Here is a 22,629-nt window from a genome sequence, read left to right on the forward strand (position 1 = left end):
AGCGGACTCTGGTTAGTTCTGTACCATAAAATCAGCTCCTGAAGAAACAAGGAGAACAGACACTACACCCCTTGGTGCATTTTGGTTTTTTCAGATTATCTATGTCAGATTCCAACATGATATACCTGAGTGGCTGTAACTCACCATCAGGAAAATATATATATATTATTTTTAACTTTTAATCATTATCATTTGGACATGAACAGGATTTTTCTTCTTTTTGTCCAAAGTTGTTGTGTATGTACTGACACGAATCTACGATTGTGTTTTGGATGTTACGATTTCGCAATCTTCTACATGATTCGACTCATGCCCTCCTCCCTCCCAAAATTCTTCTATAAATATTCACGGCTTTCAGAAACTTTAATGCTACTGATTTGAATTGGTCAATAATGACAAACGCATGGTTTCGAAATTACTCTATATTGTTCTACAGAGATTACTAGCGTATATATAGCAAGGGGATATTAAGCAGTACAGAAACAGGGTTCGTATTGTATTTAGATTACATGGGCTTGGAGAGAAGTGAAACAAACAATGTGAGCAAAGAAGTCTAAGGAAATGTGGCCTGCTGTAATTGTACAGAATCAAAAACCTGAATAGTACTAATTAAAATAAGAGAGCTCAATTGTTGGAAAAGAAATGCCACTAACGGAGAACTGTAAATGTTTGGACACCCCTGAGAATCACTAAATAATAAAGTAAAAAGGACAAAAATGAGAATTCAGTTTTAAGGCTGAGAGCACTACTGCTACACATCTAAAAAATAATTCTGGTCCTCTCTTTTTTTTCGAGAGAAAATAAGAGACTGTAAAAGACTCTGCAATACGAGAAAGAAAAATACCATGGCTTAACAGCAGTGTACAGAAATAAACCATAAAAAAAGTGCAGATAATAATTCATTTAGCTGCCCAAACATGAGCATTTAATTTCTAGAAATGATATATAATTGCAACAATTAGGTGCATGGCCATGAATCTATATCACATGGTCTTCGTCATGAGCGAATTTTGTTTATAAATGTTGTTTATGAATGCAGAAGTTTCAGTGCTCCTGGCCAAAAATACTTTCATGAGAGACAAGGATCATTTCTTACAGCTTTTAACAAAAATGTGATTCCAAAGGATAAAAAAAAAAAATATTATAAACAAAAAAAGAATCAATTCTTCCTAACTACATTTAAATTCATGTTTCACGTGAATAATTATAAACTTCAGACATTTGTGGCTAATGGTTTTTTAAAAGCCTAGAAAACTATTGCTATGAACAATGCTAAATGACATCGTACGTTTATGTAGTTTAAGATTTTCCTCTGAATAAACAAGCTATAGTCCCTTAACTTCATTACTAGGTAAAATACTGTTGAAGAGGTGGAAAGCAAAGGAATTCTGTTAGGTTGCATAAATATTGACATAACCGTCACTCTTTCTTCTCCAAACTGGTAATAGACAAAGTATTCCCATAAGACCAAAACTACCCTTATAAACAACTTCGCTGAAGTAATGATGAAAAGAGAAGGTGCTTTTCTGGAAAATACCAACAGCACTGGCCTTTCAGGATTCTGATGCGCCTACAAACCTGTATTGGGGGATTCTCTCATTAGGAACCCTGGGGTCTGCTGAAACCAGGGCTGCCAGCATCAGAGAAATTAACACAAGTGTCATCTGGAGTCTGAAGCCAGTGAGTGACACCTAAGGTCTCGTTATAAATAGTAAAGTACGCTGTGGGGTGGGTGACAGCCTTCTGAAGTGCAATGTTCAAGACGTGAGGCTTAATATATGACTAAGTGTCAGAAGTCAGGTTTTCTGAGAATTACTTTTCAGATAAACAACTTTATAGCGCTGCACTTAATCTTACTTACGAGAGACATCTCATTTATCACTGAATTACAAGTAACTTTAATTCTATTGATATTGCCATAAAGCCCGCTGGAAATCCATCCTGGCACTTTTAAGGGCTTGGGGCCCTGTTACGTGGGATCCACTTGCTCAAGTCTCTGAGACAGAATCACACTCCAAAAGGCTTCTGTGCCCCCTGTCCCCTTGGTCGACAATCCAGGGGGAGAGTGGAGGAAAAATAACTCCCTCACCTGCCTGCACTGTCCTCAGCCCCTTACCTACAAGGTTGGGTTCTCCCACTGCAGTCAAACTTCCTGCGCCTCTTTCCTCCTCCCACCTGGGGAAACCAGCCTCTTTTCGCTTCAACAAAACTGGACACGGATCAATTTCAACTGACCTTTGCCGAAAGGTGGCGCTGTTGAGGTAAAAACCAACTCGATCCAACAATAGTTTTCACTCTTCGATCCTTTTGCAGGCTTTTCAGAATTTTTTTTTCTTAATGCACCCTCCTAGTGTTCCCCCCTCCCACAAAGTAAAAAAAAAATAGTATTAACACCAAATGCATTTCATTAATTGGAAGAATCAACAGTCCCAACATCCAAGCAGGCGGGCTGGTCTTCCAAACGCTGGATTCGCTCGCGCGCTCTTGCTTTCCCCCAAATAGTAAATCTCGGCTTCTCCGACTTGCCTATCGCTTTAAAATCTTAGAAACAGAGTTGTTGGTTGTTTCCTTTTTCTTTTCTTTCCTTTTTCTTTTTCCTTCTTGCATGAGCTTTAAAAGAATCGATCTAGAAAATGGAACAATTATTAGCATCTGTAATGGGGAGGGGGAGAAGCTGCTCCCCACCCCACCCCCACTCTGGCTTTCCGGGCTTGTCCGAGAAACCTCGGTTTAAAATTTAACCCTTCGAGGGGAGCTGGGGAACGATGGGGTGTTGTTTCCTCCCTGCTTCCTCGCCACGATCGAGTATGGAATAATTACTGAAACATAAAAGTGCAAAGGGCGCGCGGGACCCTGATAAACAGGGGTCAGATTTCATAGGGGTGAGTAAGCCTGAGAGAGAGAGAGAGAGAGAGAGAGAGAGAGAGAGAGAGAGAGAGAGAGAGAGAGAGAGGAAGAGAGAAAGGGAGAGAGAGAACGAATCTCAAAGGTCAAACTCCAGCCATAGTCGGAAGCCTGAGGGCTGAGCCGGGCTGACCAGACTCTGAGCTTTCCCGGAGTTAACTCGCGTAGGCGTTCGCTCCCCCCAAGGGCACGAGACACCAGCGAGCAGCCGGTCCCCGCGCATAATGGCCCCTGAACAAGTTATTCCGCCTCCTTTAACAGGGGGTGATAAAATGGGCATTCTCTCTTCGCGGACCGCGGAACACCGGCCAGGAGCGCGGCGGAGCAGCGTCAGGCGTGCAGTCGGGACCCCTGTGCCCTCGCGCGCGGGGAACGGGAGAGGGACAAAGAGTTGGGGCCAAGTTTAAGCTCTGGGCACAGTCAGGCTGGGGGAAGGAAGATCCCCGGGGCAGACACCTGGGTGCCGAAGGTGGAGCGAGGAAGGAAGGCTGCCAGGCTAATTCACAATCCTGGGGACGGGGAGCTGGCAGGGGAGGGCAGTCAGGCCAATGCCCGCCGAGTGAGTGTCTGGTCAGCTGGGGCTCCGGAAAGCAGGCCTCTTCGAGCTCCAAAGTAAATCAAACCGACCTCCCTCTCCTCCCGGGTTCCCGCAGCCCCTCTGGAAAACTCTTGGCTCTCTTTCACCAAACTTTGCGCTCGGCTTGGCTCCCTCCGGGGGAGGTGGCGGCGCGGGAAGGGTTAAGCTCGCCCGTCCCAGCTGACAGTCAGCTGATTGGGCCCTGATTGACAGCTCCGAAAAGTTTCCTTGTTTCTATACTATTATGCTAATCGGGCCGCTCTCGCCGCCTCTCATTGGCCTAGAGTACCAGTCAATTTCCCATCGGCCTGACGTCACAAGTACTATAAAACTCAGCAATTGCTTTAAACTCTTCTTGCTGGATCAGAGGCTTTAAAATCTTTTTTCATCTTCGAGCTGTAGCTCAGGCTGCTCGTCGGCTCGGCCTCCCCCCCTTTTGCTCTCTGCCTCGCCTTTCCCCAGGACTTCGCTATTTTGCTTTTTTTTTAAAAAAGGCAAGAAAGAACTCAACTCCCCACCCCCCTCCCTTTCCTCGAGCCCGGCTGCACCTCTGTCTTGCACTTTGCACGGAGAAAGCGCGCGCGCGAGAGAGAGAGAGAGGAAAGAAAAAAAATTAAAAGAGCCAGGCAGAAGAGGAGGCGAGAAGCATGAAGTGTTAACTCCCCCGTGCCAAGGCCCGCGCCGCTCGGACAGCCGCCCGCCGTGCCTCCAGCCCCGAGCGGCCGCTGCGCGCGCCCCGCCTGCAGCCCGGCCCGCGAGGCGAGCCCTCCTTATGCAAAGCGCGCAGCGGAGCGGCGAGCGGGGGACGCCGCACAACCGGCCGGGCTCCTCCGGCTTCGCCGCCGCCGCCACCGCAGCCCGCGGAGGACCTTTCCGAGCCTGAAGCCGCCGGCTCGGCGCGCACTAAGGCGAGCAGGCGAGGAGGGGCCGGGGCGAGCGAGCACATTGGCGTGAGCAGTGGGGGAGGGAGGGCGGACGCGGGGGGCGCGGGCAGGGCGGGGGGGTGTGTGCGCGCTCGGAGGTTTCGGGCCAGCCACCGCCGCGCGAGCTAGAAGCGCCCCAGCCCGGCAAGCTGGCTCACCCGCTGGCCACCCAGCACAGCCCGCTGGCCCCTCTCCTGCAGCCCATCTGGCGGAGCGGCGGCGGCGGCGGCGGCGGCGGCAGGAGAATGGCATCAGAACTGGCAATGAGCAACTCCGACCTGCCCACCAGTCCCCTGGCCATGGAATATGTTAATGACTTCGATCTGATGAAGTTTGAAGTGAAAAAGGAACCGGTGGAGACCGACCGCATCATCAGCCAGTGCGGCCGTCTCATCGCCGGGGGCTCGCTGTCCTCCACCCCCATGAGCACGCCGTGCAGCTCGGTGCCCCCTTCCCCCAGCTTCTCGGCGCCCAGCCCGGGCTCGGGCAGCGAGCAGAAGGCGCACCTGGAAGACTACTACTGGATGACCGGCTACCCGCAGCAGCTGAACCCCGAGGCGCTGGGCTTCAGCCCCGAGGACGCGGTCGAGGCGCTCATCAGCAACAGCCACCAGCTCCAGGGCGGCTTCGATGGCTATGCGCGCGGGGCGCAGCAGCTGGCATCCGCGGCCGGGGCCGGCGCCGGCGCCTCCCTGGGCGGCAGCGGCGAAGAGATGGGCCCCGCCGCCGCCGTGGTGTCCGCCGTGATCGCCGCGGCCGCAGCGCAGAGCGGCGCGGGGCCGCACTACCACCACCACCACCACCACCACGCCGCCGGCCACCACCACCACCCGACGGCCGGCGCTCCGGGCGCCGCGGGCAGCGCGTCCGCTTCGGCCGGTGGCCCGGGCGGCACGGGCGGCGGGGGCCCGGCTAGCGCCGGGGGCGGCGGCGGAGGTGGCGGCGGCGGCGGCGGCGGGGGCGCGGCGGGGGCGGGGGGCGCCCTGCACCCGCACCACGCCGCGGGCGGCATGCACTTCGACGACCGCTTCTCAGACGAGCAGCTGGTGACCATGTCGGTGCGCGAGCTGAACCGGCAGCTGCGCGGGGTCAGCAAGGAGGAGGTGATCCGGCTAAAGCAGAAGAGGCGGACCCTGAAAAACCGCGGCTATGCCCAGTCCTGCCGCTTCAAGAGGGTGCAGCAGAGACACGTCCTGGAGTCCGAGAAGAACCAGCTGCTGCAGCAGGTCGACCACCTCAAGCAGGAGATCTCCAGGCTGGTGCGCGAGAGGGACGCGTACAAGGAGAAATACGAGAAGTTGGTGAGCAGCGGCTTCCGAGAAAACGGCTCGAGCAGCGACAACCCGTCCTCTCCCGAGTTTTTCATGTGAGTCTGACACGCGATCCCAGCTAGCCACCTTGATAAGTGCTCCGTGGGGGTCCAACTCGGGAGTGGGCTTGCTAGTTCCAGGGCCTTGCTGGCCACCACCTCGCCCCCTCCCCTACCAAGTTTGCGCCCCCCCACCCCCACCCAGATGTCCCAAACACACACACACACCCTGCTCCGAGTTGGTGGCGGTGGTGGCTGTTTTTAAATTGGGGAGGGAATGGATGTCTGGCTCATGGATTGCCAATCTGGAAATCTCCATAATTTGGTAGCTTGTTTTTTATGCCCCCCCCCTCCCCCTTGCACAATGTTCAAAGATCTCAGCAGAGTTCTTCATGCTCACCTTTGAAGCCTGCATCATTTACATATTTTTTTTCTTTTTCTTCTTCAGTTCATGAGCTGGTGTTCCATTTTCTGTGTGTGTTTTTATTTTGTTTGGATTTTTTTTTTTAATTCTACTTTTTGGAGCTTGCTGTGTTGACCTTTTTTTCCAACCTCTACGCTCACGCCCTCTTCATCCATCTCTTCTGAGATAAAAGAGAAAAAAAAGCTAAGGTGTTTTGTTTTGTTTTTTTCCACCTGAGTTCTTCATGTGAGATTGAGCTTGCAAAGGAAAAAAAAATGTGAAATGTTATAGACTTGCAGCGTGCTGAGTTCCATCGGGTTTTTTAGCACTGTTATGCTAAAATAGAGAAAAAATCCTCACGAACCTGCCACAATCAAGCCTGCATCAACCTTCTGGGTGTGACTTGTGAGTTTTGGCCTTATGATGCCAATCTGAGAGTTTAGTCTGCCATTAAAAAAAACTCATTCTCATCTCATGCATTATTATGCTTGCTACTTTCTCTAAGCAACGATGAACTATAACTGTTTCAAAAACTTTATGGAAAAGAGACATTATATTAATAAAAAAAAAAAGCCTGCATGCTGGACATGTATGGTATAATTATTTTTTCTTTTCTTTTTTTCCTTTTGGCTTGGAAATGGACGTTCAAAGACTTAGGGCATGGCATTCATACTTTTGTTTTATTGTCTCATGACTTTTTTGAGTTCAGAACGAAAAAGTGCAACCCTAGAGAGCTTTCTTCCCATGAAAGTTTGCATCTGCTCCAAAACTGCTTTGAGTGACTCAGAACTTCAGCCTCCCATTGTAAATGCACTGAAGGCATTCCTTGTCAAAGATGCCAGAATGGGTTAAAAAATTTAAATGGCAAACATTAAAGAACTCCTAATGTTTTCTTTTTAGTAAGAATGACAGCCCACTTTGGGGACTCAAATTGTGCGGTTTCCGAAAGCAGTCTAAAATTTATTTTTTAAAGAAAGAAATCTGCCCCGTTATTTTTTGTTTGTTTTATTTTTATGTTATTTTTTTTTTCTTTTTGCTTTTGGTCATTGTCAAATGTGGAATGCTATGGGTTTCTAGTATATAATTTAATTCTAGTTTTTATAATCTGTTAGCCCAGTTAAAATGTATGCTACAGATAAAGGAATGTTATAGATAAATTTGAAAGAGTTAGGTCTGTTTAGCTGTAGATTTTTTAAAAGATTGATGCACTAAATTGTTTACTGTTGTGATGTTAAGGGGGGTAGAGTTTGCAAGGGGACTGTTTAAAAAGTAGCCTATACAGCATGTGCTTGCAACTTAAATATAAGTTGGGTATGTGTAGTCTTTGCTATACCACTGACTGTATTGAAAACCAAAGTATTACAAGGGGAAACACCCCTGTTTATATCTGTAGGGGTATTTTACATTCAAAATGTATGTGTTGTTTTTTTTTTTCAAAATTAAAGTATTTGGGACTGAATTGCACTAAGATATAACCTGCAAGCATATAATACAAAAAAAATGCAAAACTGTTTAGAACGCTAATAAAATTTATGCAGTTATAAAAATGGCATTACTGCACAGTTTTAAAATGATGCAGATTTTTTTACAGTTGTATTGTGGTGCAGAACTGGATTTTCTGTAACTTAAAAAAAATCCACAGTTTTAAAGGCAATAATCAGTAAATGTTATTTTCAGGGACTGACATCCTGTCTTTAAAAAAAAAAAAAAAATGAAAAGTAAATCTTACCACAATAAATATAAAAAAATCTTGTCAGTTACTTTTCTTTTACATATTTTGCTGTGCAAAATTGTTTTATATCTTGAGTTACTAACTAACCACGCGTGATGTTCCTATGTGCTTTTCTTTCATTTTCAATTCTGGTTATATCAAGAGAAAGAATAATCTACAATAATAAACTGCATTTTTTTTTTTTGATTCTGTACTCAGTTTCTTAGTGTACAGTTTAACTGGGCCCAACACCGCATTACAAGTGTAAAATACACCCTTTTCTCCAGAGGAAGGATTAATGGAGGAGTAGGGAGGCAGGAACTCAGGGTGAAGCCTAGGCTGTTTGGTGAGGTGGGAGGAGGCCAGTTCCTTTTAATAATTAGCAATATTTAATATAAATATAAATTATGACCTCTCAAATTTTACACCCCCAACCCCCAAAGTTTTCAAAGGAGTTGAGCTATCAGTGCCCTCTGGTGAAAACAAACAACATTCCCAGCCATAGAGCAGGGCCTTCACAGCATCGCCTGAGCATCTGAGCCAGCAGTGCGCCCATGGAGAGAGAAATCAGCCAGGAAAATTAGGCATGGCAGAGGTGGCTTTGGATACCGGTGCATTTAATGGCAAAGACCAGCAATGCTCACTCTGGGGCTAAAATTGATTATTTGCCCTTCTTCCCTTACACGCCAGGATTTTCTTGTTAGCAAGGCCTGACAAGATTTAACATCAACACTTAGGACAAATCCAAGTTGTTTGTGTTTTAACTTTGAAGGTCATTTCTCTTCAATAGGAAAAAGAAAAATCCACCCCTCACTTACAGAACTCCAAGTACATCTCTGGGTTTAAGCTCTGTTATTAAATCATATTTCCCGGTAAATATTTAACAGAGGGCTTCTCCACTAAGATGAGCTGGTAATGATTTCAGATCACCTTCGTTGCTGAAATACACTCCCCAAAATAATGTCCTGGTGGAATAAAGGCTGTGCTTTGATTTATTGGTATCTGTCGCCCAAAACATGCTGTGTATCATTTGGAAAGTCTTGCGCTACCTTCCCTAACAGCACTGACCTATTTTAAAATGACACAAATTCGTGCACCTCTTGGTCAACTTCCCCTAGAATTCTAACACTAACAGAATGTTAGACAAAGCCAATACTGTCTTGAAAATAGAGCTAAACACCATGACTTTTGCTTTATTTCGTTTTCGGTTTCTTTTTTAAGATAATATTGCAACTCTGACCGAAGGCCTTATTTTGAAGAAAACAGGTTGTGCTTGGCGCTGATGAGTTCTGGCCAGCTTATCATCTTGTTTTCCTCCCCACCTCCCACCCCCTGTTTTTTTTTTCTTTTTTTTTATCCCACAAACAGCACATACCCTGTACATTTTGACCTTTCTTTCTGTGCCAGTTTAGATAGGGCTCCCAAATACACATTTAATTTTGCCTAGCAAAAGTCTTAATAGGAAACCACTTCAGGTGCTAGATGTTAGTTGCTCTCTGCTTCAGAGATTTTTTTTTCTTCTCCCCTCTGATCCCGACTCCGAGATAGGCCGTCTCCCCCTGAAGAAGCAGAAATGAAGATGTCACTAATGCAAAAAAGCTCAGCGTCAGATGACAGATTTTAAGCAAACACATTCTTAAAATAAGAGTGACATTCAGGGTGGAGTTATTGTGATGATCGCATGAGGAAAGGGACTTGGGAGAAAAATACAGTTGGGTGACAATTAAGGATTTTGATAGAACCCTACAGGCAGTTCAATATCATAAGAAAGCTCTGGCCCAAAACATGAGAAGGCAAGTAGAGGGGTGCTGACAAAAATGGGGTTTTGGTGGCTGGCTTTAAGAGAAGGTTAGCGCCTAGCGAAAGGTGATTTTGGAAATAATCGTTACTAAAAACTTCGAAGTAGAGCGGTGAACACAAATACATGCTTTTTTAACAAAGAAATCCTAAATCCTGCCTGAGTGTACCTGTTACAAATAAGTCCCTAAATTAAATCTATATATATAATGAAATCTAGCTTTCCCTTTACACTGCATGTGAGTCTTTGTCTAAATAGTGTTAAAATTCCTTTCATTCCAATTACAGAACTGAGCCCACTCGCAAGTTGGAGCCATCAGTGGGATACGCCACATATTGGAAGCCCCAGCAACATGTACTTACCAGTGTATTTCATGAAATGAAATTTTTGTGAGAACTGTGCATTAAAAATATATTGTCAGTAGCAGTAGTATTATCTGCAGTGGTAGGATACAACCTGCCCCTGACTTCTGTTTAGTCTCCTTCCTTAAAAAAAAAAAAAAAAAAAAATGTTTGCGTTAGAGAAAAAGGCTATTAAATATATAACCTCCTCCGTATTAATTAATTATGCCACTTGTCTGAGGGTCGTCTATACTGACCCATAGCAAAGCGAACCGGTGCTTGTCGCTTTAAGAGGTGCGAAACTGGAATAGGCGCAGTTGTTTTCAAATGTAATATTCGTTTTTAAAAACCCACTGAAATGTAAAACATAGATATATATACATTTATAGGAAGGAAAGAATCCCAAAGGTACCAGCTAGCAGTTGTAAAGCATATGTAGACATACACTCTCAATAGCACTTTTTCACGCTTCATTGTTTCTCTGGCAGATAATTTCGCCAAGGAGAAAAAAATATTGGACACTCCCCCCCCCCTTGCCCCCCACAAGCAGATGCCATGGGCAGAAGCTGTAGCAGAGCCTGGCTTTCTCGTAGACCCCAGATAATGTTGTATGTATCAGTGATGTCAAATGTGTTTATTTATCAGACTCAGCCATAAATGAAAACAATGTGTAGCAAAATACAAAGTTAAATACACACCCTCCTTGTGTGCTTTTTTCCCCCTCCCCCTTTTCTGTTCCCAAACATTCACGAGATGACTTCCCTTTAATTTCCCTGCTCCTTGTATGTTTCCTTTCTCAAAACCATGTAATAACTTTTTACAACGCATCTGACACATTAATAGAGTGGCATCAAATAGGCAGCGATTCCACTTCCTGATCTTGGGGAGGAAATGATGTCTCAATATCGTATTTATTTATCTGTCTCCATGCCATAACCACCCGGGGCCCCTTTCAACACAGGCCGCTGCGTGGGGGGAATGCCCTATATTTATTACTGAATATAGGATCCTGAAGCTCTCCTCGTTTCGCCCTTAAACCTTTACCCCCCAGTAGTTTTTATTTAGTGGCCTCGATTCTAGAGCCTTCTGTTCTTAAACAGGACCTCCCCTTGCCAAGCCACCAGCTTTTCTGCTAAGCGCAGCGAGCAGAGGGCACATGGCAGCCACCCTCACAAACACGGGGCACAGCTGTCACAGTAGCTGCATTCCTAGCATTTCCCTCCACTAAATAACTGAAGTTGCTGTGACACACGCAGAGGTTCCCAAGTGCAGTGCGGGAGGGGCCGGGGGCGGCTTTTGCTGTTGCTGTTGGTTTTGTGAAGGCCAACTTACTTCCGTACTCACACACGCTTGGCTTCCTAAAACGTAGTCCTCCGGTATTCTAGGGCGATCAATAAATTTAAAAGTCGGCTTGCTGCACGGGTATGTCTATTTTTTGCCTGTCAGTAGTTAACTGACATAGGTTGGAAGACGAAAATACATGAGTGACAACCTTCAGCCATTTGATTTCCGTGTCAGGAAAACACACAGCCAGGCTCTGGGGCCTTACGCCTCAGAACCATCCGATAAGACTCACGACTCACAGCTTCAGATTGCTGAGTTGCAAGGAAATATATATATATATATATATATATATATATATATATATATATATATATATATAATTTTACCCTTCTTTGAAGAAAAGTCTCTTTTTTTTTCTTTTTTAGGGACGCTTTATCTACAGTGATAAGTTATCATTTTGTAGCACTTCTGATTATTCCTCAGGAAGCTGCATGAATAATTGGGAGTGGGTGCCTTGTAGTTTGGAGAAAAAAATAAGAGGAACCCTGAAGTTTGTTTTCACTCTTGGCCCATCCTAAATTTAGGAGATGTCCCAAGTCCAAGGCAGAGCACACAGTAGCCATCAGGGAGGTGGTCTGGGGCCCAGATCAGCATCAGCATTTGTTTGTTTGTTTTTGCATTTGTTTGAAAACAGAGCCGGGGCCTTCTGATAACACTGCTTTTGTCACTTTTGATATAAATCTTCAAAAATCGAGACGTCCAACAGCCCCAGAAAAGAGGAATTCTCTCCAAGTCTTGCCCCGCCCGGGCTCCGGAACAAACCCAGCTCTGTCTTTTTTTTTTTTTCTCGAGCGGGGGTAGGGGACAGGGTGAGAGGATTTCAGTCTCGCAGGCTGTCTCATGATTGTCAGGGCATAAAGAAGTACAGTCCTGCAACAATGTGGGGACATCTTTACCCTTTAGAGAGGGACAGAACAAAAAACAAAGCAAGTCAAATTGCTGTGCACGAAGGCGGAGCAAAACCCCAGGCTCCCGTCCCCTGCACCATCTGTGGGAGGTGAGAAATGGGAAGAGCCAGAGAGAATGGAGAGGACCGCAAAGGGACAGTCCCAGGAGTAACCCCGTTGCCCCCCTGAATTTCACTTGCTCACTGGCTGAAGTCAGAGCCAGAGTTCACACGCCAGGTGCGAACAGGGTTCGGCTGTCCACGTCTTTCAAATAGGCTCACATGTGTTTCCCTTTTGAAAATAATTTTAGAGATCAAACCCGAATCTGGGGAAACTGTTAATGTCTTAACGTGGAGGCAAGTACACACATATCAGTCTGTGACTTCAGGGTGCTGATGTTTCAGACCGTCAGACACATTATGCCAGAGTTTATGTGGTCACCACAATGGGTTTGATGGCCTCATGACAGTTTTTATTGTTTAAATTTGAAAGCCTTTTGTCTGTGCGTTTCCCATAAGTTTGCCCAATATAACAAGGCTGAGACAGAAAGAACACATCCGCAGCACACCGAATTAACATTTTTTATATGAATTTGCTTCAGAGTTGGACAGTTTTAAGAAACTCATAAGACATATTTTCCACCAAGAAGCTAGGATTGGAATGAACATAATCATCAACTGAGCACCTCTCCCCTTGTTTTTTTTTTTTTTTTTTTTTTTAAATCGTTTTTTTCCCATTCTTTTTGTTGAATAACAATTTTTTTTTCTATAATTAGGATTTTGGATTGCAAAATCACATCCCTCCCTTCACAGATTCTTGGATCTTCAGTTAGGATTAGAAAGGGGCCTTAATTCAAGAAGGGAGGATGAAGGAGGGGTGTCTGTGGAGGTTTGGGAAGGGAGGGAAGGAGAGGAAATAGTTCTGTGTTCAGCCCCCACACCCCTCTTCCCCGTGCAGCCCAGGCCTGGATGTGAGCTGCACACTGGGGATTTGGATTGAGTTTCTCTATTCTAAATATTCTGATCACCACCCTTGAGTGTTTCCACGCTAAGATTCCAAAGAGCTGCTTTTCCTTGTGGTTGGTTCTTTCGGGTGGGGGGGAGGAGAAGTCGGGAAATCATATAGAGCTGGGCAGGGAGGAATGAAAACCACTCTCCTGAGAGCACCCCAGGGAGGATGCTTGTGAAGGGGGCCCTGGGCTGAAGACTCGGGTCAGTGGTGCAGATTCCCGTTTTGCAACGCGGACTTGCTCTGGTTCTACGTGCCTCGTCCACTTCCGGAGGCCTGGACACGTGGGTTTCTGGCCGCCTTCGGGAGTTCTCCGGCAGGAAAGCAGGCCTGAGGATGCCAGTGTGATAGGCCAATCCCGAAAGAGGCCCAGAGGAGCAGAGAGCATGGAGATGCGGCTGTGTGGGGCCCGTGGGAGTCTTACTAAGAGAAGCCCACCTTGGCTTATGACCGCCATTTGACAGGGGTCACCTCTAGGTGGTTCCCAGGGCCCCTGCATCCAAGTAGGAAGGATCTGTTTCTAAGGGTGACTGGCAAGCCCTGGCCAACCCTGAGATCCCAGGAGTCCCGAAAACAATAGTGACGTCCTGAGCTTCCAGGCTCCAGCCTCTTACTGTCGGAACCCTGTGCCATCCCAGTGCCCTCTCTATCATTTTTGGAACCTCTTCCTCTCCTGCCTGGTCCCCCAGGGCCCTCAGAGAGACTCAGAAGTCAGTACTTGAGCTGAGGCCTTGGACCCATTTCATCACACCTGCGCCAGGTTCAGTGTAGACAGAGGCTAGGGTGGCGAGCAGGGCCTGCAGCTGCTCTGGGAGAATAGTAGGCACCATGACCTGGATGTTTAATGCTGGCTGGAGCTTCTGATGCCAAGGAAGGGTCTGGAAGCCCAGCCCGGAATGAAGGAGATGAAGGCAGGGAGGATGCTGAGATCATCCCCTCTCAGTTTCCATGCGTCCCCAACCCCCCCCCCCCCCACACACACACACACACCCTACCCTCATCAGCCTCCTCCCTATGTATACTTGCGCTGCTGGGACCATTCACCCTGGGCATCACTGCCTGGCTCCTAGTGGCTGCATTGAGTAGGGACAGGTGTGCTCCTCATTCTGGGGGTTCCTGGGAGGGCTCCCAGGTGCAGAAGAACAAGAGGCTGGACATAAGGGGCGGGTCCCAGCAGCCTCCTGAGGTCATGGGGTTGTCCCTGCATGCTGGCCTCGCTGAGGCCCCAACACTGCAGCTGTGCTCTGGAGGGAGGCTGGCAGGGAAGCCTGCGGGGTCAGAAGCTAGCCAGGGTGCCCTTCCCAGATGCCTGAACACTGACCCAGTGCCTGGGGCTTCAACACCCAGTGCGCCCAGGACCTCGCACCCCCTGTGCCCGTGCCCCAGCAGAGGACTGGGATTTGTATTGGAATTTGGTTTAAGTTTTCCAAGAGGACTGTCCCGGCCACAGCGGATCTCCCAGGGACATCAGTACTAGCTGCTCCGCTGCGCTCCCAGACGGGCGCCTGGAGGGAGGGAGCGGGACTGAGACCTGGAAGACTCTGCCCTTCACCTTGGGATCCCCCAATCCACCTGCCAGCTGCCTAGGAACCTTCTGTAAATAAGATCAGGGCCTCCAGATCAGTGGATTTTTTACTTCATTAATTTTCCGGCCCATTTTCCAGATCTCTCTGGTTAGAGACAGAGTTAGGAGGAAAAGGGAAAAGAAAGGAGGAAAAGGCCAGTCTTAAAATCTTTATAGAAATCTCCGTATGGCTGGGTTTTTCTGTGGTAGTTTGATGCTCATTTTAAAGGAAAGCAGGTCAAGCAAACTTTATGAGAGTTTTGCCAACAGCTCCAGCATGAGGGTATTGCTTGCATTCGGGAATTTAACACAGTTGCAGTCAGAACTCAGGGACTCAGAAACTGTCTTAAGAGGCTAAGCTTTAAAATGGTTAATTCAGAAAGGAGCCCTTTCCTGGAGGGGCTTTTGCTTATAGGGACTCTCAGGTTTTCAGATCTTGGACTATGGAGGAGTTAGGCAAGTATTTTTATGCCTTCTAAAATAGAGCTCCTCCCCCCCCCCCCTTTTTCTTTCTCTCGAGGAAGGATTCATTAATGTTCATATAAATATGTTGAAACTAAAAGTTAATGATCTCAGCATCCGAGGCACTTTTATACTGTCAGATTATACTAAACTCCTTGTTGAAGGGATGGGGGGAAACCCGAGGTAATCATCTAAGATTAAATCTGTTAAAAATGACGTTTGACGCTTTCTGTATTCAGGCAGTGACTCCAGCGTATTTTTTCATCTGCCATTTATCTGTCTATCTATCTTCTATCTAGCTATCATTTATCTAGCGATCTCTAGAACTCTTTAAAGTAACATTGCAGAGGAGGAAAGCTATTAAAAGATAAATCTGCAGTTCCTACATTATGAAATAAAAATAATCACACGACAGAGTGAATCAGTCTACTCTAACCTAGCCTGAAATGTCAGTCTTAGCCTGATCTGCCCATAAAACCTTGGCCCCCCTCGGCAGAACTCTGGGCAACGCGGGGACACACGCTGACCTTCGGTAGCAAGTTGTCAGGGGGTGCTGATCATTGTGTTTCCCTGCACTGTACAGTAACGAGACCTTTTAAAATCTTCCTCGGAATACCACTGCACATTCCTATGCTATTAAAAAAATATTATATAATCATTAGGTAAATAGATCCAACTGTTAGAGGCTCTGTGCTGGCAGACATCTGGCCTGGACTACACCATAGTGGTCCAGCTCAAAAATCTCTCTCACTCCCATGCGAGACCCCCTGCCCCCAGCATGCGTCCCCTGAGACTAGCCCGGGTGAAGGCAGTGAAGGCGATGAGAACAGAGAAACCACAATGCCTTTTGGACTCTGCTCGGGTGTGCAAACAGAATCTCTCCCCCCTCCTTTCTGCAAGTAAATGCCTTGATAACAGGATGGGGCCCCCAGGTAGCCAGAGAGTAGAGGTCATCTTGAGGAAAATGACACCAATGATCTAAAGAGGACATCTACTTTATGAGATTTCAGGCCAGATGCCAAAGATCACATTTAATGAGGCCTGATTCGTTTTCTCCAAAAATAACAGAGACTGTCAGTGAGATGGTCAGGAAGGCGAAGGGGCATTTTGCAAAGCCTATGTTCAATTATTGCTTTGTAATATTTTTCTAAAATTGAAAAATGCCTCCTAAGTATATGATCTCATGTAAATATTCCTTGCAGAAGCTTAACATATGTTTGCAATGCCCCAAAGGAGTTACAAAAATACTCTCTCCTCAATCTCTTAAGCTTTTAAACTCCATTCACTTGTGTTTCTAAAAGAATCTGTTGTTTTTAAAGATTTTTGTAAAAAAAAAAAAAAGTAACCTTATATAGGAAGTTTTTGTGTGTGTGTGTGTGTGTATTTTTTTTTTTTTTAAGATTAGCCATTTGAACTCCAAATGGAGAACAACTGATATTAATGATAACCCTTCCAGGTTTTATATCTTCAGCATGGTTCTTGTTTCTTTTTCTTTTTGGCATAGAAATAATATATGTGGCAAAAGATTAATGTATCCTGTTACATGAAGAAGAATAGTTTGTACCATAAGATTTTAAAAGCGTTTTTAATGGGAAATGTGAAGGAAAGCTTGTAATGCATTTGGGGCGGTTCTGACAGATACAAGAGTACAGTTTTGTTTATCTGTTTTGATGCTTACAGTACTCAGAACATTTAGATAAAGGGCATTTGAAATCATTAGAATTACGCGAAGTGAAAATTTAAGTAAAGAACAATTCTGTGTTCAGCTATGCAGCATACAGATTTTAGCAGATGTATGAGTGTAGTGTATCTGTTCACACCAACTGTAGGGGAATCCAAATGAAAAAGGGGGGATTAAAGGAAAATACTGAATATCCACATTGGAGGGAAAAATTAGATCCACTTACTAGTTTATCGCAATTACTGTACACAGATTTCCTGTAGCCATGTTGAATTTTTAAAATTAGATTTTAAATATATTTTGACAGTCTGAACTTGTACAGTGTGACTAACTATAGGGAGAAATGACAGGTCTGCTTTGTTATTAAACTGCTGTCTGGAAAATATTGGACTCCGTACAGTAAGTGATAATTATTTTGCCACTTACATTAGTACAGCTAATAGCAATAAGGGTTTTTTGAACCATAGAAAGCTAACTACTTTGAATTACCGTGCTTTGTTATTCACTGTGAAGCAAAAAGCCTCTCTCTTTTTTTTTTTAAAGCAACCTCATTTTCATATTACTGTTCTAAGCATTCCCTGCTACTAATTTAAACAGAGAGGAAGTTAATAAATAAAAGGGTGGTATCTAAATGGTTCTATTTGTTAAGAGAACATTTGCAATTAAGGTCAGCGGTACCAGCAGAATAGACCAGAGCCATGAGGAGGAGGGGGGACATGGAAGAGGATATGCCCCCGCAAAGTGCCAGGGAAAGCAGGAGCAGTTTGGTTCTCTGAGGGATGGGCGGTCTATGAGCATCCTCAGAGACCGTTCCCCCACTGTGAAGCCAGACTTGCTCAGTTCTCTGAACTGTGGACAGCTTTCAAGCTGATCCAGGCTGCCAGGCCACTGGTATCACTATCTCCGACTCCCTGGGGTGGGAGCCATGGTCAGAGGAAGTGCCCTTGCATAGCACGCCATTCCCTTCCATACGAACCCCTCCTCTGGCAGGGCTGAGGCCGGGACGCCAAAGCAAGTGGAACGAAATCACTCTTCTTTTGGTCTCATTCTGCCCTTTTCATAGATAGTTAGGCTGCCTTGAATATTCTGTCTTTGAAACCCTCTGCGTGGTTATTAATGACCCTTTGTTTATTTTAATATATTTACTGAATCAGGTACCCAAGGGAATCCTCTACATCAGTGATGTGAAAACTCCTGTTGCCCGAAGTCAAAGAGGTACATCTTGCTTTCTGATTTGCATGTGCTTGTGTCAGTGAGTTTTCCACGAGGGGGAAAGCGAGCAAGCAAGGAATGCTGATCGCTCCCGGGGCGTGAAAAGCTCCTGTTTCAGTCGTTTCAGTATGTGGGTTTCACAAGTAGCAGAAACTGTGACACGGGGTGAAGGGAAGTGACGCAATAGGTGTGAGCAGCATGCACGTATTCCTGAGTTTATTTCATCCCATAGGTGTGGCGTACAGAGTAATTAATCCAGTTGGAGTAAATCTTAGAGCTTTAGTCCTAACCAGCACCAGTCTATCGACACGCCAAGAGCCAGCTAGTCCCTCTTCCTGCGAACTTGGGGGGAATCTGTACAGCTGGTGCCCAAACCTGGGGTTCATGGACATTTCTCATCTACAGTCTCTTGTCATTCCCTCCATACTCACATTTGGAAAATGTAGTATAATTGCAAAGCATGACTTGTCCCCCTTCTGCATTCAAATGTGACTTTGGAGTTACTCTGACTTCAATTGTAGCAGACAGAGGGGAGGAGACGGGCAGGAGGCAGGAGGCAGATTTTCATCTACTAAAGAATGAAATTGAGCTTTTTAAATGGGCTTCCAATGCCAAGTAGCCCAGTGTGAATTTAATTATGAATCCTCTTCATTCAGAGAACTAGATCAACACTCCTACACCAATAATTATTGAGTGTCATCCTGTTATGTATACTTGTTACCTCTTATTGACTAATGGAACGAAGTTTGATTTTTTTTAATTAAAAATTTTGCTTGCTGAGAACTTTGCATGAAACACAAAGTTTTTGTTTTTTAGAGAAACTGAGGATAAGGCAAACGTCATGATGTCCAATTGCAACCTGTGGCAAAGGAGAAAATTTCAGGACCCAGTGAATTTAGAGTGTCGGCAAACGAAACCCCATTTCCTCCCCACTGTTTCAAAACTCATATCCGAATCCTTACTTCTCCATGCTGCTATTATGAGAGTCTTGGAATTACCGGATGGTGAATATTTAACATGATTTCTTTCCGAGGCTTACACAAAATTAACATTTTCTTCAACAGTTCTCATACATAGATTTTTAACTCAGTGTATCCCTTTGGGATTAATTTGTGTGTCCACGTGTGTGCATGCAGTACCAATACTTAATTCCTTCCTTTTGTGTTCATTTCTTTTATCCTTGTCTTTATAATTGAAATTTGAAAGCCATCTATTAAATATGATGATCTATGTCCACCAGCCAGTTTTGTTACATCCATTTTGAGTAAAGAATTAATGAACTTTTAAGGCAAGGTTCATGCTAGTCCTGACCTCCCTGGTAATATTTCATATAAGGTTACTGGTGGGAGAGAAATCAAATTTCAGCTGCAAACATGATTGACAGCTGAGAGCAAGCAAGAGAAAGGCATTTGGCCAGATGGGGAATTTGGGGAAGGAAGAAGACAATTCCTCAAAGTTACTCTGTGATATTAGATATTATAAGCTGATATATGAAAAGTTCAATACTTGATACTCTTGGGAGAGTTAGTTTATTTTTTCAGAAAGTCACTTTGGTTAAGGGATCTCAGGAGTGGAAGCCAAAAATGGGAAGCCACTCGCTTTTTGCTCTCTGGGTAATTGCAACTCTGTACAGCTTCATGGCTTATTTCTGGCAATTTCCTAGGCTAGAGTATGAAAATTAAATCACAAGCCATTTGAGAGGCCATTTAATTACCTTTCATTTAATCTTAGAAACACAATCTAGATTATATTATGGTTCTTGAGCATATTACAAATATTTATCCTAAGTGCCATCACACAAAAAATTGAATTCTCCATTCTGTAGAATCACTTGATACTCAATAATATTTTCCATTAGCTTAACATATGCAAAACTATCAAAATGCATGATTTATCCTGAAGACAGATCTCCTAACAGAAAGATCAACAGAGACAATCACACACTGATATTGGATGTAAATTCTCCCATGGCAGCATCTTTGGGTCAGGTGTGATGTTAGTTAGCATCGCTGCCATGGGAACAAGTCATGATGTTGTTTGGCCCTAATACCAAGGATGTTTTGGGAATTCATCCTAAAGGCTGTCTCTTAGCTTGGTTTGTCAAAAGGAGATAACCCAACTACTCATGGTTTATACCAACGTTGAAAGTAGGCCTTCAAAACCCATTCTTTCATTTTGTGTGAAACGTCAATTCAGAAGGTGGTGCTATCAGGACCTTGGCCTGCTCATGTCTGTGCTCTGCCCATTTCAGATGCTCCTGACATTGGCTAACACCCATCCGGATGCAAGCAAGCCTTACAGAGCAGCTTCCGGCAGGGCAGGTGGGATACAGATGTAGGGGAGAGGCCTGTTGGTAGCCTTCCCGTCTCCTATGGGAGAAACTGATGGAACTTGTGTAAACAGCACTTCCTGGGCTCCGAGTAGCCATCATTCCCCCCCCCCCCCCCCCCCGGTCTTACCTGCCAGCAGAGTGGACATGCTTCATCCTGATTGGATCTATCCCGACATGAAGGCTTTATTATTTTATGAACTGGGATAAAACCCAAAACATTCCCCACCCTCCACCCCCCAACAGTAAAACTACTCAGAAATCTTGTTTCTGTTTTGTTAGAACTTGCCTTCCCACGTGGCCCGTAATCCTCCAGAAATAAAATGCAAGCCTGGTTTCCTGATGCCCGGTATTGATGTGGATGCCTTAGCCCAGCTATTTAATTCCAATGTAAAACTAAAGATGTCGTAACCTTGTTTCCCTTGCAGAGCCCATCAAAATATTTTAACAGAAATGGTGAATCAGGTGTTCTCATGCAAAGGACACGTGAAAACACAGACTGTACGTTTGGATTTCCGGTGCCTCTGTTTGAAAAGCCCAGGTGGAAGCAGTGGCCGGTCTTGACTCTGGCCGGTCTTCACTTCAGGCCCCTCGGGGTCTTAAACACTCAGTCTTTAGAGCGAGTCCCCTCCTGGGAGACAGAAGAGAGTAGAATACTGCGGTGCGTGCAGATCTGGAGAGGGGACCAATTGATCCATCACAGCTCCCATGAGTGCCTCCTCAGCAAATGACATCAGTGTGTTTGTTGGCACTGAGAAAAGAAGAGGAAATAATTATGTTTAAGGCGTTTTATTACTGGGACTTGCCCGGTTGTTTGCTGTTGTTGTTTGTTTATTTAGAGGACGCTCCCCCAACCACCAGCCCACCCGCTTTTCCTGCCAGGCTGTTTTCCTTTCTGTGGGTGCTGGCCCACTCCTGAGCTGATTTAATCTATTAATTATAGCAGGGCAGGTACGGAGTAAGGAGCCCAATGATGCCATATGCATCATATTGTTTTTAGTTGTCTCTAGGATCCTATTGAAGGGGACAACTTGAAGAAAGAAACACTATGCGTGTGGGGGGGAGGGGGGGGAAGGAAGGAGGAATTTTTGCCAAAGCACAGCACTCATTACTTAAAACTAAACGATGCTTCTGTAAAGAGCTTTTGTTTTAAAAGCACACGCTCAGTCACCTGCCAAAATCTCAGATTTACTGCTCCCGTTCACCGATGCCAATGTTGAAACTCCCTTCACCTGCCGCTTGCTGAGTCTTTCATTTCCTCGATCCAAAAATTACTGTAGGGTTGTTGTTTAGTGTCTATGTTTTTTTGTTGTTGTTGGGTTTTTTTGTTTTGTTTTGTTTTGTTTTTTGCTTTTCCTGGCACCTAATGAAATTATCAGCAATAAATGAGCTTAAGCAGAAGGGCTGGGTTTGCTTTTTATTTTTTACAATATTTGGAAAACATTGGAACAAGGAAAAGCCAGTGGGAAAATTTGGTGGGCCGCTCTTTCCAGCATCTACAGGAAATATAACAAAGCGATTAACACTTACACAATTTCAGATGGGAAGTACTGCCCATTGGGGAGAAGGGGAAAGCAGTTTCAGGTGTTGAGTGGGAAAAACAAACTAACTGTGGGAATTACAGGTATTGTCACCTGAGACAACAGAGCCACAGATGAGTGAGCTTGGGTATAAGCCACTGGAAGATATTAACACCTAATTAACCATCCAGGGAGCATCCTGCTACTTAATCACAGGTGAGGTGAGAATGACAGAAGAGAAAGGAAGGGGGAACTCTGGTTGGGTTTTGTCTGCCTTTCCCTCAATAGCATCATCTAACAGAGTTCTTATATGCAGATTTCTTTTTAGTTATTTGGGTCTATTGAAAAACACAGTAAGTTCATTTGCTAGCAGGTAGGCAGTGGAGGTGAGGATCAAATTGATCTGAAATTGACATGGAGATCAGCCTCCTTTAAATTGGGTTCTACAAACAAAGTTCCCTGGCTCCTGCCAGCAGAATTTTAGGTGGGGGGTTTGTAATAATTTAAAGGGATTCTGGTGCCCGAGTTGATTCCCCCAAAGTTAATCAAAAGAGACATCTTTTGTTACCGATGGCAGTTCATTAAAGGGCTTGAATCTATATTGCTGTGGTGTGCCTCCTGCTTTTTAATGTTTTAAAATGAGGCTCATTCCTGAT

The 22,629-nt window shown here is 45.2% G+C and overlaps 1 protein-coding gene and 1 long non-coding RNA gene across 5 annotated transcripts in view; one reads left to right on the plus strand and one right to left on the minus strand.

Moving 5' to 3' along the window:
- Positions 1-407: 407 nt before the first annotated feature.
- LOC132217294 (uncharacterized) lies at positions 408-3,693 on the minus strand. Its single transcript, XR_009448872.1, has 2 exons — positions 3,532-3,693; positions 408-2,626 (listed from the first exon to the last, which is right to left on the minus strand). It is a non-coding gene; the product is annotated as an uncharacterized LOC132217294 (long non-coding RNA).
- Positions 3,694-4,480: 787 nt separating this feature from the next.
- MAF (MAF bZIP transcription factor) overlaps positions 4,481-22,629 on the plus strand; it is a 352,212-nt gene continuing 334,063 nt past the window's right edge. The window contains exons 1-3 of one of the 4 annotated variants that reach the window (XM_059667381.1): positions 4,481-5,770; positions 18,067-18,127; positions 20,882-20,900. In XM_059667381.1, coding sequence (XP_059523364.1) covers positions 4,650-5,770; positions 18,067-18,100 — 1,155 coding nt within the window. In that variant the 5' untranslated portion in view covers positions 4,481-4,649 and the 3' untranslated portion in view covers positions 18,101-18,127; positions 20,882-20,900. Of the gene's footprint in view, positions 5,771-6,161; positions 8,032-9,912; positions 10,676-18,066; positions 18,128-20,881; positions 20,901-22,629 lie in introns of those variants that run through there. The other 3 variants (XM_059667382.1, XM_059667379.1, XM_059667383.1) reach the window with 3 other exon arrangements.

Source organism: Myotis daubentonii, chromosome 15 (assembly GCF_963259705.1).
Source record: "Myotis daubentonii chromosome 15, mMyoDau2.1, whole genome shotgun sequence".
In the NCBI taxonomy this organism is placed as follows: Eukaryota; Metazoa; Chordata; class Mammalia; order Chiroptera; family Vespertilionidae; genus Myotis; species Myotis daubentonii.